Source organism: Brachionichthys hirsutus, chromosome 18 (assembly GCF_040956055.1).
Source record: "Brachionichthys hirsutus isolate HB-005 chromosome 18, CSIRO-AGI_Bhir_v1, whole genome shotgun sequence".
NCBI classification, from domain to species: Eukaryota; Metazoa; Chordata; class Actinopteri; order Lophiiformes; family Brachionichthyidae; genus Brachionichthys; species Brachionichthys hirsutus.
In genome coordinates this window covers 7770728-7795236 of record NC_090914.1, presented here as the reverse complement: position 1 = coordinate 7795236, position 24509 = coordinate 7770728, and the positions used below count along the sequence as shown (strand labels likewise).

General features: G+C 47.0%; 1 protein-coding gene across 1 annotated transcript; it reads right to left on the bottom strand.

Moving 5' to 3' along the window:
- Positions 1-195: 195 nt before the first annotated feature.
- Positions 196-24509, bottom strand: dync1h1 (dynein, cytoplasmic 1, heavy chain 1). Its single transcript, XM_068752413.1, has 78 exons — positions 24260-24509; positions 24002-24089; positions 23749-23922; positions 23386-23641; positions 23108-23294; positions 22740-23011; positions 22410-22637; positions 21467-22120; positions 20963-21385; positions 20684-20863; positions 20401-20550; positions 20167-20313; positions 19831-19971; positions 19538-19714; positions 19227-19337; positions 19007-19126; positions 18654-18893; positions 18407-18562; positions 18088-18201; positions 17881-17991; positions 17576-17785; positions 17303-17449; positions 17046-17212; positions 16784-16957; positions 16318-16672; positions 16019-16213; positions 15651-15933; positions 15469-15569; positions 15182-15341; positions 14800-15040; positions 14535-14718; positions 14226-14438; positions 13898-14136; positions 13655-13811; positions 13350-13574; positions 13035-13265; positions 12782-12922; positions 12416-12649; positions 11937-12143; positions 11656-11777; positions 11360-11525; positions 11113-11276; positions 10880-11009; positions 10597-10730; positions 10360-10474; positions 10112-10273; positions 9814-10028; positions 9509-9713; positions 9234-9407; positions 9020-9139; positions 8746-8866; positions 8322-8517; positions 7586-7703; positions 7281-7496; positions 6987-7199; positions 6774-6901; positions 6504-6657; positions 6231-6377; positions 5913-6063; positions 5532-5785; positions 5298-5432; positions 5132-5226; positions 4871-5045; positions 4693-4768; positions 4456-4616; positions 4267-4378; positions 4112-4172; positions 3905-4028; positions 3660-3773; positions 3363-3533; positions 3030-3247; positions 2832-2935; positions 1857-2065; positions 1542-1695; positions 1331-1473; positions 1071-1239; positions 690-814; positions 196-602 (listed from the first exon to the last, which is right to left on the bottom strand). The coding sequence occupies exons 1-78, from the start codon at positions 24507-24509 to the stop codon at positions 474-476; spliced, it is 13923 nt and encodes a 4640-aa protein (XP_068608514.1). The 3' UTR covers positions 196-473.

Below are 24509 nucleotides of genomic sequence, written 5' to 3'. Positions count from 1 at the left end.
AAAAGCTAACTTAAAGATCACATATACTCTCTTTCAACAAGTTAACAGTTCCCAGACACTTACATGAAATATCTGTGACAGTCTTTGGTCAAAATAGCAAACAAATGCTGCAGGACAGCGTCTCTCGTGAAGACACGTCCATTCTGGACATGTTGCTCTTACTCTTTAAATAATACACAAACACTGAAGCAGGGTTTATTCCAGTGGGGTTTATTCAATGTAAAATCAAGAAGATTAATTCTTAAAACCTTTACTTTCAACTTTCCATCTCCATCTCCCAATCACTCCTCTTAAACCATTTGACAACATCCTCTTATCCTTCCAAGATTCATTTTAAACAATAAGAGTGATCACATTACTGATCCATGAATAAATGCAGGAGACTACAAACTTCTTTGGATGGTGGTTAATTATTATTGTGTGTAGTTTAACAAACCAAGACATTGGAATAATGTGTTGTTTTTTTTCTCTCGTTACTCGGTGCACAGGACAGCAACTCCACGCTCATAGAAGCTGTGGGGATCTTCCTTGGTGGCGATGTCGAAGTCGACCGTGAAGATGAGGTCAGACCTGGTGAAGTTCAGATAAACTGGCAGAGTCACCTGCGACAAAAAGGAAAACTACACGTGAAGACGGGTTCTTTCAAACGGCAAAGGATCTGAATTTAAAAGCGTCCTGCTTGTTCGTACCATGTGTCTCTTCTCAGCACTGCTCTGCTTGATCCAGCGGAGCTGAGTGAGAGGCAGCTCCGTGGAGATGGAGGTGGACAGAGACAGCTTGTTGTTGGTACAAGTTGCACCCTGCAGTTTCAGACCTGGGAGAAACAGTGACCACGTTCAACTTTAGAACCCTTGAATTGGAAACGCTGTTCAAGCTCCATTGATTTCTACATTCTGCATAGAGAAAAACATTCCATCTATTCTCTCCACAGTGACTGGGAATCCGATGGACATGAATGTCTCATACAGCTCTGTTCTACTCATGCATGTTGGGAAATGTATATTTAACTATTGGCATAATTTTGTTTTGCAAATCTTGCGTTCTGCAGATGATTTTGCGGTTTGCCAGACCTATAATTCCAAAGCTGCAGGCGTCCAGCGTGGCACCCTGGGCGGTGGTCACATTGACCTCCAGACACAACTCCTCCAGAGACCAGCTATTCGCCTGGGCCACATACTGGCGGGTCGCCGTGATATAAGCCTCGGGCACAAATAGGCTGCCGAGGCACACGTGGATGTTCTGGAAAAGTTAAAAAAAAAAGAGAACAGTGGTGGCGAGTGGTGATGGCAGAGGTTGTCTTGAGACCGTACACCGAGAGTAAAGACAGTACCTTCAGTTCCTTGGCCCCCCCACTGGCAGCCCCCTGGGAGATCTGCTGCAGCTGCTTGATTCGTTCACTGAAGTCTGCCACCCACTGGATCACAGTTATGGAGGCTGGAACAGTGTACCGGCACCAGCTGCGAGGGAGGATGCCTGAAGGGACGGACGATTATTCCAGTTCTATCCATGCATTAACTAACCAAGGAGAAAAACAAGCTTACCTTTAACAAGGTCACTGATGAGAGTGCGCAGGTAGTTAGTCTGCTTCTTCTTGCCCTGACACACATGTACCACGTCGGACAAATCCTGACGGACCTCCTGCAGCATCTTGCCACCCATCTTCACTTCACGCTCAAAGAACCGGAACAGCGGATCCTGGTGTTCGGTGCATGGACAGATCAAATAGAGACACTTGACAGATGCATGAAAATAAATTCAAACCACCGATTCACTTTTTATTGATCAGAAATGTATGAAACTGACAAAACAATAGTCGTCACACATTTTTGGACCGGTCTGCCCATTCCGACCATTACCTTGATGTTCTCCACTGTGCGTTTGAGTGGATTGACCGTTTGGGGCATGAGCTGCAGCCAGTTGCAGGAAGTGGTGTGGAGGGTCCTCATCCAAGCGGGTTGCGTGTCAGACGCGGATGAAGCGCGCTCCTTCTTCTCCGTCTCGTAGGCAAGATCGTCCTCATCCTCCAACATCTGCATTTTCAGCATCTTACCCATCATGTCAGTGCCTGCGCAGCCCGGCGGAGGGAAGGAAGGAGTGAGCAGGGAGGGATGAGGAAGACATGGCCATGGTGGAAGGAAATAAGAGTGGAACAGAGAAGTAATTATGAAATAAATTAGGACTAATCTGGGTGGGACAAAAGACAGACAAGGCTTCAGGCAGTATTTTCATCAAATGTGACATTCAAGTTTCAAATTGGCTAAATTAACTGAACTCTTGACTGAATGGATCTGTAAAAGAAATGAACACAATGTAAAATGAAATACTCGAGAGAGTGGGGAGAAAGGATTATAAAGAGGGAGATGGTCTAAGGGGTTGATGTTTCAGAAGCCACTACTGGGAGTCTGAAGTGTGTGAAATTCAATCAAAACAAAAAAAGGAGGTCGGGGAGGGGAAACGTAAATAGACGGTGGGATGAGGGTTGTGTTTCAGCAAAGCGACATGATGGCTGTGAAATACAGCTGCTGGAGGGTGAGGAGACGGACACCCTTCCTTTTGGGCAGCAGGCTGAACGGTATGACGGCTACATAGCTAACACACTGCAGGTCTAATAGAGCTACTGGAGAAACATTGGTGAAGTGAAGATGAGCGATTAGCAACCACACAGAATTCTGACCGGAGCAAACAAAAACACAAGATCCCGACCTGCCGAAATAAAGGTGAAGACACTAGAACAGAGAGAGATACGGTTAATGATACACTCTGTGTGAACATGAAGTCTGCAGAGATGAGGAAGAAGAGTCAGAATAGGATTATAATGAGCTGAGGCGTACCCTGAGTGGTGAGCAGGACCTTCTCCGCATTGCTAGGCAACCCAAGCCAAGATGGACTCTGAGTGTCTGGAAGCATCTCAACCCAGTGCATAAACTCCTCACGCCTTTAATGACAACAACAAAAAGGATCGTCATGGTAACTCCTTCAACATTTATAAACCGGAAATGCTCAAGGAGGCGCTCAAAAGCACGACCCACCGAATGCCATCGGGCATCTTGATGTCTTTGTGTCCATCGACCTTGAGAGCCAGTTTGAACTCGCTGTCGAAGCTTCTCTTGGTGAAGATGCGATCCAGGAAGGTGTTGAGCAGACGCTGGTCAAACTCGTTGTCGATGCGGCCGCCGTAGATGGACTGAGCCATCAGGGTTTTCAGAGCCGCCCAGGGGATCTTGTCTGGGGCAATATTTTGACGACCCTATGTGTGGAGGTTAAAATGTTACCCAGCAAACCTGATCTGTCTGACGAGTTTAGTGTTTCTCAAGTAAGAACTTGATGAGTTCATGGATCGTTGATCCAAGATAGCCACCAACCTTAGCGGTGTCGTCCAGCCAGGTGTCCACAGTGTCGCAGGCAGAGCGCAGATCGGACTCTCCAAACTCGTACTTCTTGGACCAGCCCAACGGGGCGTAGCGCAGACGCTCCTGAATGACTGCGTGGAACCAAGCCAGCAGGAAGTACAGACGAGCACGCTCATTGGGAGCCTTTAGGTAGTAAAAAAATATATATACCACAAAATATTAGGATGGAATACATCGAGGAAGAGTGCATCCAACATGACGTTCAAGGGTGAGGTTTCTGTGAATAAGTTTAAATCCAGCTGACGTCACCTTGCACATGCGGGCCACGGGGATGCTGCTGAAGGTTCTCAGCATGTTGGCTTTGACACCAGGAGGGGGCTCAAACACAAAGATACGACCAGCACGGAGCAGATTCACCGGAACCTGGTGGAGAAAACAGTCACTTTGAGGAATGGCAGAGAAAAGGAACTCTGGCACAGAAACAAGCATTGAACTCTTCATCATCATCATCGAGACTAAATGCTGGACGTGTTTTTATCCGTGACGCGGTTTACCTTGGGATTAATTTCCATCGTCAAGAACAGCCTGAAGCTGGAATGGGGCTGCATGGAATGGAGCTTCTTCTCCAGCTGCATCAGCCATCCAGGTGCCAGGTGGACGTTCTCCAACATCACCCACCTGTAGGGCCGAAACGTCACGACACCAGTGCAAGAAAAGCAAGGCTACTTGCTGAGAGAAGACATAATATTAACAACACCCACCTGCCAGACTTCACAGCAGTGTTGATATCTTTGTCTGCTTTATTGAAACCCTCAGCAGAACCTGCAGAGAACATTTTTCAACGAAATCCTCACTCAACGTTAGACTTCAGGACCATACGTGTGTGTAAAACAGCAGATGTCTATTTGTTCCTTACCAATAGAGACGGAGGTGATTTGTTTGTTCTGCTCAGCAGCCAGGTCTCTGACCAGACCGCTGGCATCATAACCGGGTACAGAACACATAAGCACTGGCGTGCTGGGCTTCACCTAAGGGAACAAGAGATGAATTTCAGCGAGAGGCCGAAGAACAACACCAACAGAAGAAGAAACCGTTTCCTTCCTACCTCACTGTCCACAATGTTTGCCAGGTCAAGCGGCTGCTCGATGATGTTCATGAAGGTCTCTCCCAGCACTTTTGAGACAAAAATGTGCGACATGGCGAGCAGATGGTCGAGGCGGAAGGCCTGGATCAGCAGCAGCTGGTGCACCGCCTGGCCGATGGGAGCTGGGGAAAGGAGAGCAATTCATGAATGCACAGAATACATGCAACAGCTAAAGAAAGGATGAGGCCGTAAACTTACTGGACTGCTTCTCCTCCGACCACAGATAAGGAACAGCCAGCTCTGGAGTGTTGCTCTCAAGCCACATGAAGAACTGCTAAAATGATGAGATCAAAAACAATCACTGATGCAGTTTGTTTGGAAGGAAAGGCATGCTTGTAATGACCATGTTTATATGGGACTGCCGTTTAATTCTTACCTCGTCGGCCTCGACTTTGTCCACCAAGTCACTGAATGCCGGCAGGCGGCTGAGGCGGACCATGGCCTCACTCTGCTCAGAGGTCAGACCTTTGACTTTGGGCAGGGAAGTACCGGTCAGAACGATCTCCTTGCCACGCAGGAAGTGTTGGAACTCCAAATCATACGAGGGCTCGCTGGAAAGAGGTGGATTGAAATGATGAAGTCTCGCGTCACTCGAGTGTTTATGTGAAAAACTATTAATGCGACACTCGCATCTCACCTGTTTATGCCTTTGAGGCTGATCTTTGCAAGCAGCATGGCAAAAGTGATGTGATCCTGGTGTAGCATACCTCTGGCTGCTCTGTTGAACACCACCTACACAAGCAGGTTAGGTCAACCGCAAAGCCTACTTACCAAAACAAGTGGCTGCATCGTGTGGTTCAAACCTGGAAGAGGTCCTTGGTGAGGACAGCGAGTCTCTGGGTGTGATCGCTAATACTCTTCAGGTTGGGGTTCTCATACAGCACAGTGTGGTATGTGTCCAGGAAAAAGTGAAGGGAGTACTGGTACAGGAAGTGCATCTGGAGCAATACACAAAAAAGGAGTTACTTATTGGAAGGTAGGTTAATTTTTAATATAGTTATTATGCTGCAAAGCAGTTTGGATGAAGGTGTCCAGACCTGGTTGAGAGCCTCCATGGTGAAATAGATGCTGCTGCAGGCCGAGGACAGAGAAAGGTACTGCTGCGACACCATCTCCACCTCCGCCATGACGATGTCCGTCTCCTCCACCTTCCTGGTGACCTCAGCTGCCTCCTTCTTCAGGTTCTCCAGAGTTGTGATGATGGTGTCATCATCAAGGATGCGGCCTTTAACTTCATTGAGGGCCTGCAGAAGGGACTTTTCCAGCTGGCGCAGACGCAGCTGGAACTCGCCTACAACAGACGGGATGAATAAAGCAGATCAGCAAAAAACCTTTTTCCCCGAAACCCCGGCCCGCATTCGTCATCCTCCAGCTACGCTCTGTTGTTGCGTCAGCGCGTCTCGCTCTCCCCGCCTCACCCTGCAGCTTGAGGAGGTCAGAGCGTTTCTCGTCCACATCGGGCCTCTCAGCCTTTAGCACCTCGTTGAGACACTGGCTCTGGAGACTGCTGCGCGTCACGGTGAAGTTGACAAATGTAACACGAGAACACAAGTCTGGTGGGAACTCGACCTGCATGAGACAAACCAAATAATATAAGTTCATTATTTTCATACATTTTAAAGACAAGCTCTGTTTTAGTCCAAGGTAAATGTAAATTATTTTTTTATAGGATACTTTGTTCATTAAATGTCAAAGATTTACAAATTATATATATATAACCTCAAAAGCTCACTCACCGTTGGGTCTCTGGTAGAAAGGAAAATGACAAATGACGGTGACAGATCTATATCCTGGTCTCCCAGGGTGATGAGGACACGTCCTCCAGTCCTGCGGACCTCTCTGTTCAGCACTGGGTTTAGGATCGGGTCGTAACTTTCAACGTCCTTTAAGGTAAAATAAGAATAAATGACTGCAAATAAACCAAATCCTTGATGGAGTATGAAAGTCGTGGACTGTGAGCTAGTAGCGAGCCGATAGCACGTTAGCAGTCTGGAAAAACCAGTTTATACCTGCACCAACAGCGGGTTTCCAAAACGCAGAGCACTCTCCAGGTTCTTCCTGAAGGCGTCGTCCAGGAAACTAGTTCTGGTGATCTTGCGGTCTTTGTACTCGTTCATTATGAACTCTGTCGCCTGGCCTGACGGATCAATGATCAGCGGGTACCTGAACCACGTCGACATGGGAAGTTAAATGGAGGAAAGAATTAGGAAATGGAATGTTGAGTGGCTCCGGTAATACAATCTTCAATCTTTATAATGTTGGAAGACAAACACACTGACCTATTGAACCTCTTGAGCATGATGGCATTCTCAGTGCAGAGGTCATCAGCAGGGAGGGAGTTGGCTTGCCAGCGGAGCCTCTCGTCGGCGTTCGACAGGTACTCAGTCCTGGCAATGTCTGTACGGAACTGTGGGAAGAAGTGGGAGTTCAGAATAAAACATGACGTCTCATCCTGTGACGACAGTGGCCTTGCACATCCGAGCTTCGACTACCTGAATGTTGGCCTGCTGCAGGTGGTGAGACCAAGTGGTGAACAGGTTCTGTCTCATCTGCTGATCAAAGTACCCAGCATACGTGATGAATGCTGCGGAGAGGAGACAATCTCCAGCGATGGTAGACATCTGGTTCTTGAAGGTCTCGCTGGTCTTCTCCCAGCGTTCCCTTTCAGCCGACAGACTCTTCAGGAGTGCCGTGCTGCGATTCACCTGGAAGGGCGGAACGGCATTTCAGAGAAATACGACGAAACACTTCAGATTAAACCGACACTGCTTCGATGATCAGCTTACCTTCGCCTCGACGGCAGCCAGATCAGCCTTGATGGCCTGGGCCTCTGAGATCAGGACGGCATATTCCTCTTTGTAACGAGCGATGCTGGCCTCCAAGTCTCTGATCATCTGCTCCACCTCCTCTGCCTTCGTCTTGTTGTCCTTGGCATCATCCTCCAGCTTCTGCAGTTCATTGCGCAGAGGCTCCACACGCTTCAGCATGTCGGCATAATTAAGCTAGAGGAGTAATGGAGTAAATGCATGTTTAGGGTTATTCTCTTTTACAAATTATCATCTGCATTTTCATATTTGATAAGTTTCCTTACCTGAGCAATCGCCCACTTGACCATGGGGCCGCAGGCCAGAGATGCCCTGTTGACTTGATCGTAGTTGTAGCTTGGGTTGGAGAGATAGTTCTTCTTCATCTTCTCTCGGATGGAGTCACTGGATAAAGTAGAACCGGTCCAACAAGTTAGAACACAGCAACTGTGATGCAGCCAATGTGAAGGACGAAACAAAGATCGTGAATCACAGGAAATTACACATTGCATCGTCTGAATTTCATTGGGGGCATAGAAGAAGGGCGATTTCTTCCATCTTCACTATGAGAGATACAAAATCAACAACATCAGTTCTGATCACAGATGCTATTTGATTAATGGACTGATTAATGATCATTTCTGGTTCCATTAGAGACTGGACAGACGTTCTGACACCAGTACCTCATTTCCTCAGAGGAAAAGTTGACTATGCTGCTGATGAAATTGTCCCTGATAATAACTTGTCTGATTTTTTTCCAGTCACTGGTCTCCTCGCCCAGCATAAGGCAGATTGACTCCAGGGCCAGCTTGACCGCGGCTGGGGGATTGGTCATGACCCGAACTTCTACTAGGTGCTGCCGCTTAATAGAACTCACCGCTAGTCAAGGTGATGCAATAAAAAAATAAAAAGGAAGAGGAAGGAGAATGGGGGGGTGGGTATGTAGGGCAAAAAGAGGGGACAGCCAGAGACAGAAAGGGAAAGTGCTTTACTGAACAGTTTCAGAATCCATTCTTAAGTCACCTGATCTCTTCAGCAGAGAAGTTAACAATTGTGGGGATGAAGTTCTCCCTCATGATGATGGAACGGATCTGCTTCCAGTCAGTCGTGCTCTCTCCCAGGAGCAAGCAGATGGACTCGAGGGCCAGCTTCACAGCCGCGGGTGGGTTGGCCATGGAACGCACCTCCACCAGGTGCTGCTTCTTAATGGACTTAACGGCTACCAGTGTCAGGTGAAAACGGACGTGGTTTATGACGAGGAAGGGGCAGTGATGAAGGAAGGATATCGGTGACAATGTGATAATGTTTTCAATCACAGATACAGATATTTGATTATAGTAGCAAAGCACACATAATAAATGTATATAGTTCTGTATGATATTTAACAGTAGAATCTGTTCCATTATATTGAAATGCAGACTACAGCGAGGAAAACCTAGAACCATACCATTCTGAGCCTCAATAACAGCGGGCTCCACTTGATCCAAGTCCTCTTTGACATCCAGCTGTTTGTCCTTGATCACCTCCTGCTGCTTGTAAACAGATTCTTGGATCTCCTGGCTCATCACCTGGAATCAACGGCGTAGAGTTCGAAGCATCAGTTAATGCTGATGTGAAATTCAAGGCAGGTTTGCCTTCAAGAATAAAACGCATTGCAATAGAGCCATTAGGTTTATTGGCTGTTCTGGAGCGTTGTCCAGGATAAATCGCTTCTCGTGTACCTTCTTCTTTTCCGCCTCCTGCTGATCTTTGACCATCTTCTTCAGCTTGTCATTGGCAGCAGCATTCTTTGCCTCCAACTCCTGGCTCTTAATTCTCAGGTCACGGCGAAGCTCTTCCACCTTGGAGAGCCAGAAAATTGATCAAATCATGTGGTCAGACAAAGACACTGCGGCATTGTGCAAACATTACATGGAGTAAATTAAAACACTGCACCTGATCGACAGTCTCCTTGATCTTGCGGAGGCCGACGTTGAGATGCATCTGCTGCTCCTCCAACTCGCTGCGCTTCTCATTGAACAGGTTGGCATACTGGTTGATGAAGTCCAGGTAGTGGCGAGGTGTGATGGCCATTGTGTGACCGCCTCGCTTAGCCAGACGGTTGTTAGCCTGAGTCGGGTTAACGGCAATGTACGACGATTGAATTAGCAAACTCGGATGAACTAACACCGTCACATTATCCACAACCACCAGCATGGGATCATCCATACCTGGTGGAGGGTCTGGTGTACGAACACACAGCCATTGATGATAGCCTCCCGGTGTGATGGTAGCTGGGGCAGTTTGTCGTAGACGATGGGCATGTAGTCTGGAACCTTGTAGTTTTGTTTCTCCAGATCCATCTTGCAGGTGAACTCTTTGCCCACCTGGTACAGGGCCTCTGTGGACCAGTCTCCAAACCAGTTCAGCACACACCTAACAAAATCAAAGTGTTTCAGTTACATAAGGAATAAGGTCTAATGCCCGTTTCTTACTGATGTGATCAGATTGAGTAACTCGAGCTGAGCTTCCATACCTGTTGAAGAGGGCAGGAGATGTGGCAGCCCTGTCCTTCAGACCCTCCGACGATGGGTTCATGGTGAAAACAACATGGAGGTTCCTGATGACTTGGCTGGTGAACCACTTGTACAGTTCCTCGTGCGTGTCGAGCATCAGGCCCTCTTTCTGGGCTCCCTCCTTACACTGAGTCATCAAGGTGGCATATTCATCGCCCTCAAACAGACCAGGAACCTACAAGGGACAGATGCCATTCGCGTGAAGAACGAGAGAACCAAATCACAATGTGCCAAGTACCAAAGAACATGGCAAGGTACCTCTCCATTGGCCAAGAGTGTGTTCATTCTCTCAAGGAAACCAGAATCCAGCACGTTGGATTCATCCATGATGAAGGCAATCTTCTCGTTCTTACAACCCGAGCGACGCAGAACCGTACGCAGGTCTTCGTCAAAGTCCTCGCCAGTGTATTTCCTGTGTACCTGCAAACACACGTCAAAAACCAATGAACACAGAATGACAACTGTCACAATAGGTTAGAGTATCTTCACACACACAATGTACCGACCTTGATTTGGTACACACTCAGTCCATTCATCCAGGCCACGAAGCGAGACAGAGTCGTCTTTCCTGCCCCACTCACACCGATCAACAGGAGATGGCCCTGAGGCTGACGGAAGATTCTGGAGGAGGAAACACAATTTAAAAAATATTTCAAACCTGTAATTCGTAATGTTTTTCTTCAGACAATCACTAGATATGAAGTGGAGCAGAAGCAAGGAGAGGGAAAAAGGTTGTTGCTCACCGGTCAATTCTGAGGACATGGTCCAGGACCTCATTAAAGAGCACCAGAGGGACGTCAAGCTCCTCTTCATAGAAGACCTTCAGACGGGCCTTCACATAGTCCCTTAGCTCCTCCTGCTCCACTGGGATGTAGTCCTGCAGCAACAAAGAATACTATCATGAATATGAAAATACAACCACAGTGTGTGCAGGGGTGCAATACAACAGATCATCAAGCATGACAAACAAACGGACGCACGGAAAGTGCTGCCTGTCGTAGCGTGACCGAGCCGTTTTTAGTTTACCTTGGAGAGCCAGTTGCTGTAGAGGATTGGCCTGTTGAGAGCCTTCTCCTTATCGACGTTGGGGAAGTGTTTGAGAGAAACTGTGTCAATGTTTTCATCCGTCCACCTTCTCTCTTCATCATCAACCAGCCTGGGGGGACGGACGGGGGGGGACACATCATCAATAGCTGCCAATCTGGAACACTTCTACTGTATTTATCTATTAGAGTGGTAAAGCTCGCTCAAAAACTCACCTGTCCTGGAACAGACGGAGAGCTTCGTGGGCCCAGATGCGGATGAGCCCCTCGACAGGCAGAGTCTCGAGTGGCCGAAGGGCTTCGAATATCCCCCGCACCCAACGGGTCATCTCTCTGGGGGAGTAGATGTAGTGAGGTTGGGTGTCCTGGGTGAAACGCTCCTGAAAGGAAAAAGGGATTCAAGACTAAACAAAGTGACTATTAAAATGTTTTATGTCTAGTACGCCAAATGTCTGTGGGATACCTGAGACATGGTGTAGAACTCAACCATGGCAGCAGTCATGGGTTCAGCATAGGTACGCAGGGAAGGGATGAGGCGCAGCATAGCACGATTGAAGGTTCCATAAATCTGGGTCAGAGAAGCTGGGCCAGGATAGTCCACATACACCACAGGAACGTGACGCAGGAACCTACATACAGCATTGTGCAGCACGGTCACTATTATGTCTGTTCATCTGCAGTACTTACTGATTTGAATGCTTTTTTTCCGTTCTTCTCGGGGTTCTATTGTTGTTGTAATCAGCTCTAAAGTGTCAGTACCTGTGTGTGAGAGGCTTCCTGCCAGGGTCAGTGGGAGGATTACAGGCTCCAACAAACTGGATCCTCTCCAGTTTTACCCAAGTTTGATCCGAAGTGCGGTAGAACCCTCCGTGTTCCACCATCTGGAAAAGGAACGACAGTACATTAGAATTACGTTTCACAAACCAGGAGGGATGTCGCCGTCTTGATTTTGGAACGCACACCTCGATAAAATGAACAACATGTTGCTGAAAGTGCAAAAAGGAGAAGTCACATTTCAGGGTTGAAATAACTGATCATACCTGTCTGATGAACGAGATGACTCTCTGTGTGCCGTACTTGTCCATGTCTGGCAGATTAATCTCATCACAGAACAACACCAGCCACTTGCCGAGCTGGACAGGGGCGAGGACTACGCCGTTAGGGGTACGGCGGTACTCGCAGTAATGGTCAAAGGTCTTAAGCAGGAGCTCTGGGGTGGTGGCGCTTGAGAAGTTCAGACCCACAACCTGGTTAAGTAAAGGAAGAAAATGAGGAACTTAAAGCAGAAAAACAAAATATTCAACTAATTTTAGCTCAGTTTATAGAAATTTATTCTGAAGTTAAGAATTTATTTCACAGCAAGGCACATGATGGCATAAAAAAAAAAAACTTTGAAGGGGATGCAATATCTTTCGGATACGTTAGTACAATGGCGTTAAGAAGATTACAAGTCATGGCCAGGTTACCAGATATAAAAAAATATACCATCAGTCTTTAAATGATTGTTCCTTTCTCTCACCTCCATATCAGGTAATGCTCTGAGTGCACTAAACAGAGTCATGGTCTTTCCAGAGCCAGGAGGTCCACACAACACCAGTGGTTTGTGCTCTGCCAGCCATGTGTAGAGTAGAGCCTCATGGCGAACGGTGTCCAGGGTTGGCACCACAACATCAGGAGATGCCACCTTATGAGTCTCGACCTCAATCTGGGGCACCTTGACCTGCCAGGACTGCCACTCCCCTGAGATGCACACCTACATGATGAAAAGAGAACAACACTACATCAATTATGGCGCTACAACTCTGCAGTGCTTTTCGATAGACTCCATGCATCAGCACTTAAAGAAAGCTACCAATATTTGTTTTAAATTTACTCAAGGCGATACCTCATAGTCAATGATAGGGATATTGGGAGCAGCAGGAAGGGGCACAGTGGTGATGCGACGGATGTATTCTCCGAGCTCAGCCCTCATCTTCAGCCGCCCGTCACCAGAGAACGACCACAGCACAGCATAGATCAGATATTTCTGTCGAAAGAAATCACACAAAGTTCATCAATTTGAAGAAAATACATACATTTTGCAGTGAATAGGCCCCAAATGCAACGGCACAACTGTGCTTCTGCTAGCAGACAAGTACCTGCATGTATTTCTCCAGCTGCTCAATGGGCATGGGAAAGTCCAGATGGTTGTTGTTGTAGAGCGCCACATTACGGCAGGCCTGGTGCAGCATTGAGAAAAGGGAGCCCAAGCATCGCAGGCGGGTGAAGTCCATGATGTGCTCCATTTTGGAGGCATGCTCTAAGGCCTTGATCACCAGGCCGGTGGAGGTGAAGTAAGGCTGCAGGGCAGCTGAAGCATCACGCTGGATCTGGTGTAAAACACGCGATGGAACACGAGTTGAATCGTCATGGTATTCTTGAATGACATTCGGCAGGTCTTTCATTTGAATTACCTGGAGCATCGGAGACGCATCCTCCTCTTCATCGTCTGTGCCCTTCCTCAGGCGCTGAGCTTCGTCCTCTCCCTCATCCAATGGGATGCTACGCATGCGAGCCAGGAAGTTGTTGAAGATCATGTCAGTGCTGAGGACGTCTTCACTGAACCAGACCATGCCACATCGAGAGACAGTGGCCAGGGTGGCATACTTCAGGTCTTGTACTTCAAACATGACACGCACCTAGACAGAGAATAATTTCAGTTAGAATTGCAGCACGAATAAGTCGAACAGCTGATGCTTTTGAGACGCAGTGCGCTTACATTTGGTGGCAAGCTAAGACGCTCTCCATTGGGCAGGGTGAGCAGCTTGTTATCATCCAGGACAGAGTTGAGATTTTCAACCCACTCGGGGTCGACGTCACCATCAAAGATGATCCACTGACGTTTCTGAAGTTCACCTCGGACATTGTCAATAATCCTGAAATGACAATGTATGCATCCTACTTAGCATGAAATGAACCAAGTTGCTCTGTACCATTGACAACAAGGTGTTACAGAACTCACTTCCTGAGGATGTGTGTGAACAAGCCGTCTGTCCATTCACGGGTGTTGGGGTCCAGGGTTCCGTACAGGTGGTCCTTGCTGATGGCTTTGGGGTCAATTATGTGAGCCACACCTTCGACGCCCTCAAGCCTCTCCAGGGCTTTGAGCAGCACCCGCCACGCCATGGTTTTACCACTGCCTGAAGGTCCAACCATCATCAGACCGTGGTTGATTTGTGTGATCTGGTACAATTGGAGAACCTGGGGAGGAATGAGTGACAAACCTTCAGAAAGTAGCTAAAGAAGTCACACTCAACAACGCATGTGCTAACTCCACATTAGGTACAAACCTTCTCCACCCATACGCTGCCAACATCATCACCGTCTCCATAGGTGAGGTACATCTCCCCGCACACTTTCTTCAGCTCCTCCCTTAGAGCGTTCATCTCTCCGCGGTGGTACTGCACCCCGGGGAAGACATCCGACAGCAGGCTGAACAGCAGAGGGATGTCTTCTGCCACAAGCTTGGGAACCATCGTCTCGCACACGCTCTGGATTAGGATCTGCAGTAGCAAGTCATGGGCCGAGTTAAACAGCTGACCAGGCTCCTCAAAAATCAACGAGACAATACAGAAACATGATTTCAACATTTTCCATACCTCCTGCTCTGGAAGGTTCTCGGCGATGTCATTCTCATCCACAACCTCTCCTCGCTCAAACTTCTCTTTCTTGATCTTCTGGATGCGCTCACGCTTGACGTTACCAGCACTGATCAGCACGCTCTTCAGAGCTCGGAGGCCAAAATCGTAGTGACTCTGGGATGACAGCTGCTCGTCACAAAGCCTGAAATATAGGCAATAAATTCAGAGAAGACCTCTCAAAATGATCCCAAACCAATTTGTACTTTTCTTGAACACCACATACTTGAAGAAGGGTACGATCTTCTTGGCAAGGATCTCAGCCGTGCGGAAACCTTGAGAGTACAGCATGACCTGCGCAATAAGCTGGCGGTCGGGCTTGGTCATGGCCAAGCTGCGGAACAGCTTCTTCAGATTGTCGGGCAAATTGGAGCGGCCAGCGTAGCCGGGATTCATGGTGATGAAGATGGCCATGTCTGGACTGACCTTCACCTGCTTGTTCAGGAGCTCTGTGGTGACCGGTACACCTAAGCGAGTGAAAGACATGTAGTTAAATCCTGACGCAGTCGCCATACAAAATTAAAAAAAAGTGGTAATAAATAAGGTGGAGATGTCCTGAATGTATCTCAAGGAAGAGGCACTCGAGTTCCAACATGTATGATACATACTCCTGTCTCTGTTGGGGTTGCTGTGCTCTCTCAAAGCCACTTGGATGTATTGGACCTGCTGCGAGACGGCAGAGAGCATTCTCTCCTCCAGACGGTTGAACTCATCGAAGCAGCCCCAGGCGCCCACCTGGCACAGACCCACAAAGATACGACCCATCGCCTACAAGAAAGAAAAAAAAAAAACATATGCAAGTTAAATGAACAATATTAAACGACTACATCCATATAATCAAGTAAGAAATACATTAAATAAAAATAGATCAAAGAGTTTCAATGCAGCTGTGTACCTGGAAATCAAACGTCTCATCACAGTTGAAGACCAGGACAAAGCGCCCCAGCTGGTGACCGAGAGCTTTCACTGACTCCGTTTTCCCAGTGCCAGCAGGCCCTAAGTGAAAAGATGATTATATTTATATTGGATAAATAAAAATTGAAATGTCCATATATAAAAAGAAAAAAGCTCCTGTACCAAATGGTGATCCTCCAAGGCGGGCCTCCAGAGCCTGGGTCATGGTGAGATAGCAGCGGTCGGTCAATGGGGTCTGGACGAGCTTGTCCTGGACACCCAAGTACTCAAAGCCATAATTGAACTTGGCATTGGCCATCTGAATGGACAGCTGCTGCAGGACATCCGTCTGCTTGGGGTCAAAATAGAAGCGCATCTGGCTGAGCCACTCAAAGGACTTGGGGTTGTCGATCTTGTTCTTGATCAGAGTCCTGGTCACATCACGCTGGTGCACCAGCTCGGTGATCTGGGACAGAGTAGAAGAGCAATTTTAGACTCCTTCTTTCACCGACGCACATTCTGAAAAATATTTCACATTGAGTCCGTCTAACCAGGTGCTCCAGTTTCCTCCTACGGAGTGGAGGCTGTTCCATCAGCACCGTGTCAGCCAACACGTTGAGGGTGGCCTCCACATTCGATTGCACTGCTAGCATGGGTGTCAAGTCCTCACCACCCGAGATGGTGGTCAAGGCAGCCTCTACGTTCTCAGACCAGGCAATCTGAGCGGACAAGACCACCAGCTGGGCCTGCAAAGAGAGGAAGCCAATCAAGCAAGATCCCATTAACAAATTTCATGTTTTCCATGTAAGCCGAACCAACTTTTCACAGAACAAACACTCCGAGTGCCAACCTGATAACGATCAATCCAGCTGATGTACTGATTCAGGTCAATGGCTGTGCCCTTGTTGAAGGATGTGACCTCGGTGACAGACTCCGCCAAGAGTTTGGCCAGCGTCACCCTCATCTCTTTCTCCACGAGCGTCAGCCACTCATTGATCTTTGGGTGATCTGTGATGGAGACTGGCGTCTTGTAGACAATCTCTTCACCCTCACGGGAGGAGATTCCCAGCACGACGTTGTTGTCCTCATTGAGGAGGATGCTGGAAACACCAGCAAACATCTTTTTGAAGTGCTTTTGCAGTTTGGCCACATTCTTGCTGTTGCCGATGATTTCAAGCAGGTCTTCGTCCCCCACAAAGTAGAACCTGGAAAACAAACGAGTGTGACGGATCAATTAATGTTGGGCAAATAAGGAATGAATCAAAACATCATCTTTTTTTTGTGTCTGTATATGCATTGATTCTTAATCTTCTTACCTTGGGAATGAAGATCTTTCTCTCTCCAGATATTCTCCAAGAGCTTTCTGAATTTTTCCCAGAAGGTCAGCTAGGCGCTCGAGAGACCTCTGTACTCCCTGTATGTTCAGCACATCCATCACCAAGGGAGACTTGGATACCTTCTTCATGAGGGCCAAGAACTCTGTGCTGATACTGGGAAATAAAAGACCAAGCCGAATTAATGTAGGATTAAATGGAAAATGTCATGCTTTGTTAAAATAAATAGAAATTCCCCGTTTACCTCTGGAACCTCTGGGTTTCTACAGGTAGCAGATGTTTGATGTCAGCGCTGCCGGTGAAGATACCTTCCAGATAGACCCAGCGACGCTGGACATCAATCCAAACATCGAACAGCGCCATGATGCGATTCAATTTGTCCTCCCAGCTGAGGGCATCCTCCTCAAAGACCTGGATCAAAGAAAAGAACAGAAGCAGAGTGAAGATGCAGTGAAGAAAATGTCATCTTAACTTCTGCATAAAGAATACAATTCTATTTACCTTGTAGTATGGAGACAACTTCATGGCAGACACACTGTTGATATGTTCTTTGACTTTGTTGAAGAGGTCATCCCAACCTCTTATCAGGCGACACTTGTTCTGGTAGTTCACCAAGTCCAGCTCATACGAGTTCCACACTTCACGGATCTAAGGGTCAAAAACCACAGAATTATTATTCAGTCTACAAACGGTACATCTAAATAATCTGGATTAGAAAATGTACAGGATTCGTACTTTGATGGACATAAACTTTTGAGGATCTTCCCTCTTTACCTGTTTGAGGAACTCCTCCAAAGCCATTTCTCCCTGGGCTACCAGGAGAACATCCTTCACCACCATCTCATTCTTCTGCAGATCTACATCCCAGATCTGTCCCAGCATGAGCTCTGAAAGGACCCAGTTCACATGCAAGCGCTTCATCAACTGCTTCCAGTGGCGATCCTTAAGAGCCTCTGATTTCAGCTCAATCACCAACATGTTAACCTGGTTGGAAGCAAGGAATAGAAAAAGAACGCCAGTCACTTTTATGCTTTCTAAAGAGTCAACATTTTGGCTGATAGAAAAAGAAATCGGCTGACCTTGAGGTATCCCTTTAACAGCCTCTGGACATACTCGTACGAGGCATACTGTCGCAGTCTTGCTTGGAAGTTCTTCAGCTGGTTCAGAAGAGCATCCAAACTCTGGCGAAGCTATAAACACAAAACCCCCAAAGCAATAATAGCTATGAACTAAAATGACTTACACTCGAACAGATCGAATGTTTCGAATGATTGAGGAACTGTTACCTTGCGGGGCTGCACAGACACCCATGGCTGCTCTTTCATCTGGTCAATCTGCTCCCAGACCTTTGACAGCTCAGACCAAACCTCCTTCAGGTCATGCAGCTCCTCCAGTGCCACCTTAAAGTCACAACAAAGCCAAAATGGAATGCATGTTTTAATTTCATTATGAGTCTAACGTTTGGACACACCGTACCCTTAAACCTTTTGCTAGTTTTGCAGCATCAATATGTTTTTGTAACATCTAGATAATGACTCCAATTCAGACTCCTCCTGTACGCGTCTTTAAAATATTTGCTTCATCTTTGATGCTTGCTGTAATTACCTGCACCCGCTCCTCACTGCCACTGAGCAGGCCGACGTCAGTGAGCTCCAGGGCTTCTTTCGCTCGAGCACATTTCTCCCTTTCATCCTTGAGACGGCCAAAGTTGCCCTCATAGATGGTCAGAGACTGAAGGGCCTCCTCCGGACGAAGGTTACCCTGGTGAAACAGATTATTGAGTTGAGACAACATCAGAAAAACAAAAATATTTATGCATTTTGTCTTTATAGCAATTATTGATTTATCTTACAGCAACTGGTTTGGTCTTCTCCCAGTCATTGAGCAGGTCAGTGGTGCGGTTTTCCACAGCTTTGTCCTCCTGGACAATCTTCATCTGCAGGTTGGCCACCTGCTGCTGGATAGCGCTGTCCTTGCGCTTCATGATGTCACTGAAGGCACCCCATTCACCTTCTATGTTGTCAATGTAGAGCCAAGACGGTGGGAACTGGAACCTCTGCTTTTCCAGTAAACGCTGCCCATTGCGGAATAACTTTGGATAAAAAGAAGCAATTTAAGGCGCTAGATTGTTGTTTTTAAAAATGTGGTGTTAAAGAAGAATGAAAAAAAGAGAATAAAGGATTGTGAATGTTCTGATGAACTTACATCAACATTTTTCTCAAATTGCTTGATCTTGCGCTTCAAGGTCTGGACGTATGTGATGAAGTTGACAGCATCTGAGGTGCTAGCAGTGTCAACAGAATGTTGCTCCAATTCTTGGCGAGACTATCGAGGAAAGAGAAAGTGAAACTTGATATAAAACAAAAATCGAGCTCAATGTAACCGTAACCGCTGCAGTCGATGCTGTGACCACAACGCACGTTACCTTGGAGATCTGGGCGTGGAAGTCCTGCATGTTTTGGCCAAGCATCTGACCAAATTTGCTGAGCACTTCTTTGTGCCAGGAGTCGTACTTCAAGTTCACCTTGGACTGGACCTGTTCAATGAACGGATTGGTTATGCATTCACTATAGAAGGTACAGCAGCAAAAAAACAAAAACACAAATAGACCGAACACCGACCTAAAAATCCAGTGAGATTTTGCTTTGCTTTTACTCTTGACAGACCACGCATTATCAGACATTGTTGTTCAGGAAATATCATCCTAATTACCCAAGAAACTCAGGACATGTTTACCTTGCCATAGTCAATGACCACGGGTCCAAACTCTTTCCGTGTCTCGGCATTATCAAAGGTTCCACGTGCTTTGCGAATCTGGACCAGCAACGCCTGCCACTTGGTGAGATCTTCACCCAAACGATTGTAGATGTTCTCAGCTTGCATATCCCACAAGCACTGGTACTGCAACCACACCTGACAGGGGACAATAGGAGATGATGTTCATTGGATTCAATGTATCCAAAGTAATGCCATCTGCAGTGGAAGGTATTATTACACGTTCGTTGTTGTTCTAGAAAGATCACCCTTACCTTGACATACTGCTCCACCTCATTCACGATGTCTTCCACTGCATTGTAGGACTCTTCTAACGCTGCAGGGCCATCCGGCATCCTGGTCAGTGCATTTCTATAGAACTTCTCCTCCTCTGACAACTCGTAATGAACTCCCACCTGGAGGGACAGATTATTTCAGATCAGGATATAAAATTCATCATCCGTCTGTATTTTGTATCTGAACTGGAATAAAATAAAAATGTGATTCATGTTTGGTAGATACTACGAGTATAGCTGCTTTTACCTGTACCACAGGCATTCTGACATGTATTGTCATCGTGGATTTGAATCAAACAATCCATTCATCCCTACCTGGTATCTCTGGCTCTGGATTCTTGGAAGTGAAAGTATGACCATCTTCCAGGAGAACATCTCCTGATACAGCTTGTAACGGCAGTCTTCAATTGGAGGGTTCAAGTAGATCACTTGGTTGGTGATCCTAAGTTCATGAATAACATTCTGGGAAAATAAAATAGTGTGCCCAAGACATTAATGTTTAGTAAATAGTGTATAATTACAGAGGCACCGCATGGTCACAATGTCTACCTTGATCTTGGGTTCCCCGCCAGGTTTATGGCTCACTTGTGGAGCCTCTGTGTCCATGTCCACATCAGCTCTGTCCTCCACCTGTCCACGGAGCACCTGAGTCCAGGCCTTAAGACCAGCTTGCAGACGCACTCCCAGGATCCGTTCAATCTATTAAAGCAAAATAATAAAAAATCAGCCCTTTTAGACAGACACAAAGAAATAAATGTAGGATGACATGTTCAAACTAATTTCAGTCCATTTAAAAAAATTAAGACGAGAATTGCTGTATTGTTGTGCCAACCTCGATGTCGAGCTTGTTGACCCAGATGGGCAGGTTGGAGTAAGAGTGGAGATTGAGGTCATCCACAGCCTTCTGGACTCGGTTGAGGATGTCAGAGAAGGTCTTGTAATCAAACACGCAAATGTCCAAAGACCGAACCTCGAAATCAATTTTCTCCTCAATCAGCAAGAGGTCATCGACCTGGAAAACAACATACAGTAGAACATATTAGACTTGTTGCTTTGGCACAAAAACGTGTGCGTGTGCATGTGTTTGTAACCATTACACAGCTTCTCCGACCTTTTCCTGGAAGTTGAAGACCGTCTCAGCCAGCCTCTGAACATAGGGATCCAGCTTGTAGGACTCCCAGACCAGAGTGATGCCTTCTGTAACGAGAGCCTGAACTTCCTTCTTTAGCCCAGCCACCAGCAGGGAGATGGAGGACCTCTCCTCCACCTTCTCACACGTGCGCTCATACGTGCGCACACTCTCGATCAGAGAGATGGCAAACGGGTACAGCTGGTTCGCTTGATGTGCTTTGTTGACAATGGCCAGAGGAACACGGAAGCTCAACCACTTGAGGTTGCGGACCTCCTTGGACAAGGTGATGATCTCTGGAAGGAAGTTGACTTTAAGCTTGAGCATGTTTCCCGTACGTCCACGGGCACGAGTAGTCTCGATTGTGAAGATGCGTCCAGACACGCCAAGGTTACGCTGCTGCACCTAATTTACAAGAGAAATGATGAAATAATTATTATTAACTACTTTTTTTCCCATGAGATCTGATTAACTATTAACATTTACCTTGCGAGCCCAGTCGTCAAATATCTCTTGAGTATTGAGTTTAGCCCTGAAGCTGTCCCCATCCTGCTTCAGCTTCAGTCCCTCAACATGGTTCTCCCAGCCTTTTCCTAAAACATCCTCCACTCTCTTCATATATGCCGTCAGCTGGCGGTCGATCTGCTTGGCCCAGATGATGGACCCAGAAACAGGCGGCAGGTCTCGGACATGGCTCATCTTACAGGCCTGGCTCTGGGGATACTGCACTTTGAATTTGTCATGAAGTGACTCGATGTCGTCCTTCACACGCTGAATGAGCTGCGTCTGGTACTCCCTGATGGCACCTCGAATGTGGGGGCGCACAAAGAGCGCGTTGAAGCGGGAGAAGATGCGGAACATCTCGTTGGCATTCTTGGCCGTGCCCAGCTGGTCACGAAGGCGGGCAGTAATTCGAGTCTCCACTCGGTCGATGCGATCGTCGTAGCGTTTCATGGCAGCTTCCCAGGCCTCCATGCCTTCCTTAGACACATCCAGGCCATCGACCTCTTTCACGTTCTCGTAGGCCAGGTTAACTTCCTCGATGGCGTTTGCATCAGCTGCGTCGAAGAGAACGCCAGCTACCTTCATGTCTTGAGGTTCGGCTGTCTCTCCCGGAGCATGTTGCGGAACAGCCGACACCTGTAAACAAAACATTAAAAAAAAAAACTAATTATCAATAAAGCGTGGAGGAAAACATCTCAATTCAGAAAAATAAGAACCTTAAATCAAGAAATGAAATGGAGCTGGAACTAAGAAAACCACAATTCTTCACTACATTAAATAAATGATTGCTTTAAATTTTGCAAAAAAATGTAAAACTCAGCACATCAGAATTCCACCATTTCCATAATGTTTGTACAGGTTATCACAACAACAATTATTGAAGTGATAAGTAAACAACACTGAAACCAGGTCGCTGTAACTTTACCTGAGGCCTCAGCACACGGACAATGACAGCCCTCAGCTGCTCGTGCTGCCTTCTGAAACGCCTCATGTGATCCAGGCGCGACTGCAGCTTTCTGTGAGCGGGACTTAAACGCCACACCATCTTCAGATTCTCCTCTCTTTTTCTCTTCACAATGTCCCTCAGAAGCACCTGCAGCTTCTCATACTCATCCTCCCAGGTCTGAAACACCTCAAAACAGGCAAGCATCACCTGCACAGATAATAAAGTGCAGAAAAACGCCGGTTCAGGGAGCGGTATAATATTTTTGGAAGCTTAAAATCAGTGTGTTATTTGGTCAAAGATGTTACCGACCTTATCAAATTCCTCATAAGCAACATGCATGAGTTTCCTCGTGCCCAAAACCTTGAGGAGCTGAGAACTCAAATCCCTGGAGATGGCTTCCACCAGACGCAATGCTCTCTGGATAGGGTACTTGGTGTTCCTGATCTTTTTCAAGTGCATAAAAATTGCCATCAGAGCCTGGCGAATCTTGTCGAGCTCAGAAGCAGAGAGGAGGTCGTTGAGAGGGAAGTCCTTCATCAGAGGATTGTAGTCATTGACGGTCTCTACGGCTTGTTTCAGACCTGGAGGAGGCAGACAAATTCAAAATGTGCCAATAAAAAAAAGGCAGAAAAACTTATACAAGTCAAAGAAAATAGTTTAGAGGCAAGAGAACTCACCGGTGTCTGTGTCAAAGCTGACGGTCGCATGGAAACGTTTGCCATGCTTGAGAATGTCCAGCGTGAGCAGAACCTCGGGGCTCTCTCTCTTCTCCTGGATCCTGTTCAGGGCTCTCTCCAGATTCAGCCAGAAGCTGATCTCCTGCAAGGCTGTTCCTGAAGCTGGGTCACGGTCGAGCTTTGTAACCTAATAAAAGTAAAAAGGCGGAGACAAATTAAGTGGAGAGTATAAAGAGTTTTCCTGCACACCCGGTTTAAAATGGGAAAAGCGCGTTTACTTTTTGAATCTCCCTGATCCAGCGGTTGACTCCAGATTGCAGCTGGTTGAGGAACGTTGGATCCTCCACTTTGTCACCAAAGTCAGTGACCTTGGGTTTCTCCCCATGCTCGTAGCACTGCTTGGCGATGTTCGCGATGATGGGGTGGATAAGAAGGCTGATCTCAGGGATCTCTATGTTCTGCTGCAAGTGGAGAAGGCCCATCTCCAGCTCGGCAATCTTCTTCTCTACCGAGGGAGCCATCTTGTCCCCATCTCTGGAGGGTTAGGACAGATAAAATAGTAGAGATACAGTTTCCATTAATGTCTCCAATTTCAGTAGACAGGACGTTTTTATCAATATATAGGACATTTGGATTATTACCTGTCGGCCTTGCCGGACTCCCGGATGTAAGACTTGAAGAAAGGCGCGACAGCATTGCTGATGAAGGAGTGAAGCGTCTCGTAGGGAGAATCTTCACTCAAGGTCAGAACTCGAACTTGGGTCGATATGGGCTTGTCTGCATCAATGACGCCGGTCCTCTTGATCAGAGCCAAACTGCAGACGAAAAAGGAAAATGAAAATTATTCATTGTGCAATGTCATACATTAAAATACATCAAGTAATCAATAGTTACCTGTTGGACTTGACCCCGTAGTGTATGTCGATGTTGATGCTGTAAGTGATACACTCCCTCTCCTCCTCTCCTTCATCTCCGACATCCTCTGTGTGAGGATGAAAGGAATTCATTTAAACACAGAATGCCTATAAATTCACACACACACACACACTCAAGAAATGACATATCAATCAGTGATTAATGTATATTTACAAAAGGCATTTTGCTACACTCGAACCGATTCATTGAGATTCCCCGTGAACACTTTTTGTTTACCTTTGAGCGCACTTCTCTCAACGAGGATGGTGTGAATTTGGGGATCCGCCAGAAACTTCTTCATCTGCTCCACGGAGCTCTTCTCCTCCAGGGCGTTTTCCAGAGAGGCCGAGGCCTCGCCGCCATCTTCCAGGAGCAGCGGCACCAATTTCCTCATATGCTTCTGCAGCACCGAAGTATCGGCGACCGTCTGAACTGCTGATACCTCCATGTTACCGGAGCTTTCTTCCGTGCCCCCGCCGTCAGACAT

Coding starts and splice junctions, on each gene's coding strand:
- dync1h1 (XM_068752413.1), bottom strand. CDS start 24,509: ATGTCTGACGGCGGGGGCACGGAAGAAAGCTCCGGTAACATGGAGGTA. Junction 6,064..6,230: donor TTTCTACCAGAGACCCAACG/GTGAGTGAGCTT, acceptor TGTCTCATGCAG/GTCGAGTTCCCACCAGACTT. Junction 603..689: donor GTGCTGAGAAGAGACACATG/GTACGAACAAGC, acceptor TTTTTGTCGCAG/GTGACTCTGCCAGTTTATCT.